Raw genomic sequence first — 2500 nt, 5'->3', positions numbered from 1 at the left:
TAACAGCACGGGTCTATTCAATCTAAATAATTAAGTGAAAATAATAATCCAATCGCTAAAAAGCACATTTCCAAATAAGCACATAAATTCCACTAGGAAAGAAGACAGATTAAATGCGTTCTTACCGGATTTAGTAGACTATATTTTTGTGTCTTTTCCATGCGTGATGGTGAAACTTCGGTGGCATACAGATTTTTTATTTTTTTTTCTCTCTCTCAGTGTTTGTTATCCCTCTCTGGAACCAATAATAACGGCTGCGCATGTTCAGTATTTTCTTATTAACATTTTTATTGTAGAATTGTAATTAAAAAGGACGATGAAATAAAATGATGCAGACAAAATTAAAATGCGGGACTGCTTATGACTTGCGGGACAAAGCTTCAAACTTCGGGACTTCCTAGTTAGTGTGTGTGTGTGTGTGTGTATACGTGTGTGAGAGTGAGTGAGTGAGTGCGTGCGTGTGTGACATATAGGCTACTATATGTGCGAGTGAATGTCTGCGTGTGAGACGGCACGCGATGACTGGTCAGAAAGCAACGTGTAGTCTGACATGTTTCTTGTCCACGACACGACAAGATTTTCGAAGTCAAAATCGTGTAATCTGACACAGTGACTATCGTAACAGACAAAAAAAATCGTGTAATCTGAACCAGGCATTAGTCTGATTCAGAGGGGGTCAGAATGCCAAATCCTGAGAGACGTGACAGCTGCTGATAATACTGAAGGAGTTATATATGAATACAGTGGTGGTGTCGTATTCCTATAGAGCTTCCGGTCTGTATTTTCACAGCGATCTTGTGTATTTATGAATGAACAGCTCGTTTTAAAATCTTCCTGGTCGACTGACATTTGTTAAGACATCTGCTTTAAACATTACAATCCTCATGATAACTTTCGTTAACTTTACATTAAGTAAATCCACTTCAAAAGCTAGTTACTCCTGGACAGCGATGCCATAGAGATATACAGAGCGACTGCAGACACGGAAGTTCAAAGACAATATTCTGAAGATGCGGCACGCTCGTTTCTCTGGCGCAGAACGTCTATCGGTAGAGGATCAGCTGAGAGTCACTGATGAGAGCTAACGCGACCCCCAGAACTGCCGCTACGCTGGTGTTAGGCCTGAATCCGTGTGTGAGGTGACAGTGAGCTCACACTCTTACCGATGCAGTCGGTCCTGCTGGGACTGGGACTGAAGCCCTGATCGCAGACGCACCGGTAACTCCCCACCGTGTTCTCGCAGCGCCCGTTCTCACAGATGCCAGGCTTGGCCGTGCATTCGTTCAGATCTGCACACAAACACAGACGTTAGGACTGTGAGCGCTGAGGGTAAACGTGTGTGTGTGTGTGTGTGTGTGGCTCACCCACGCAGCTGTCTCCGCTGGGCTGTCTGGTGTACCCCGGCGAGCAGATGCACATGTATGTGCCGATCAGATTCTTACAGGTCATCCCTCTGGAGGCGCAGTCGTCCAGCCCGTCCTCACACTCGTTCTGATCTGATCAACACAAGCGGGATTAATTTATGTAATTATTACGTAAACCTCTCTTGAAGTTCTTCGATACCACAACAAAGACTACTAACCTAACTGATAAAGTTCAAACATTATTAAAAACAAGTGAACAGTCAGTAATAAAATAAGAACAAATACACACATTACAAGCAGAGATGAATACTAAATAACAAGGTTAGCAGTAGTGTTCAGGGACAGAAATTAATAATCAAACTCAACTATTCGTTCACTGTAGAAATTAAATATAGTTTAATCTTTGTTAAAGCTGTATTTTGTTGATTTATTAATATTAATGACAGACAACAGCAGGAATATTAGGCTGCTGTCACTTTAAGTGATAAAGTTTATGTGTGTGTGTGTGTGTGTGTGTGTGTGTGTGTGTGTGTGTGTGTGTGTGTGTGTGTGTGTGTGTGTGTGTGTGTGTGTGTGTGACGGTGAAAGCGCTCGTCTTTACCTTTGCACATCCGCTGGTCTTCTCTCAGCACGTATCCCGCTGGACATCTGCATTCGTACGATCCCACCGTGTTGACACAGCGGAACGCACACAGCAGAGGATTCTGGGAACACTCGTTTACATCTGAAAACATGTCACGTGTTTTAATCAAATACACACTAGCACTCAGTTTGATTGGTTGGAGTGGACGGCGTTGGGCGGTTCTTTGTTGGGAAGAATCAGCTCGAGCAGACAACAAATCTAGTTATCATTATCAGTCGAGTTGTTGCTATATATTATTATGGCTATTGTTATGCTTATAATTGTTATTAAAGTTATCACTATTGTTATTTTTATAGTTATGGTTACAGTTATCACTATAGTTATTGTTTTAGTTCTCGTTATAGTTCTCGTTATCATTATAGTATAGGCTTTAGTTATCACTATAGTTATGGTTATAGTTATCATTATAATAATGGCTATAGTTATCATATTTATTGCTATATTTATTCTTATAGTTATCATTATAGTTATTGTTATAGTTTTTATAGTTATA

General features: G+C 40.8%; 1 protein-coding gene across 2 annotated transcripts in view; it reads right to left on the bottom strand.

The window, feature by feature from the left end:
- The window catches only part of fbn1 (fibrillin 1), an 80969-nt gene that overhangs the window by 11387 nt on the left and 67082 nt on the right, over positions 1–2500 (bottom strand). For both annotated transcript variants that reach the window (XM_079620190.1, XM_079620189.1), the window contains 3 exons: positions 1966–2088; positions 1365–1496; positions 1164–1289 (listed from right to left, as the gene is read on the bottom strand). In XM_079620190.1, the coding sequence (XP_079476316.1) occupies positions 1164–1289; positions 1365–1496; positions 1966–2088 (381 nt within the window). The remainder of the gene's footprint in view (positions 1–1163; positions 1290–1364; positions 1497–1965; positions 2089–2500) is intronic.

Source organism: Phoxinus phoxinus (assembly GCF_949152265.1).
Source record: "Phoxinus phoxinus genome assembly, chromosome: 8".
In the NCBI taxonomy this organism is placed as follows: Eukaryota; Metazoa; Chordata; class Actinopteri; order Cypriniformes; family Leuciscidae; genus Phoxinus; species Phoxinus phoxinus.
Note: the sequence above shows the minus strand (reverse complement) of the source record. Positions and strands in the feature narration are given on the sequence as shown.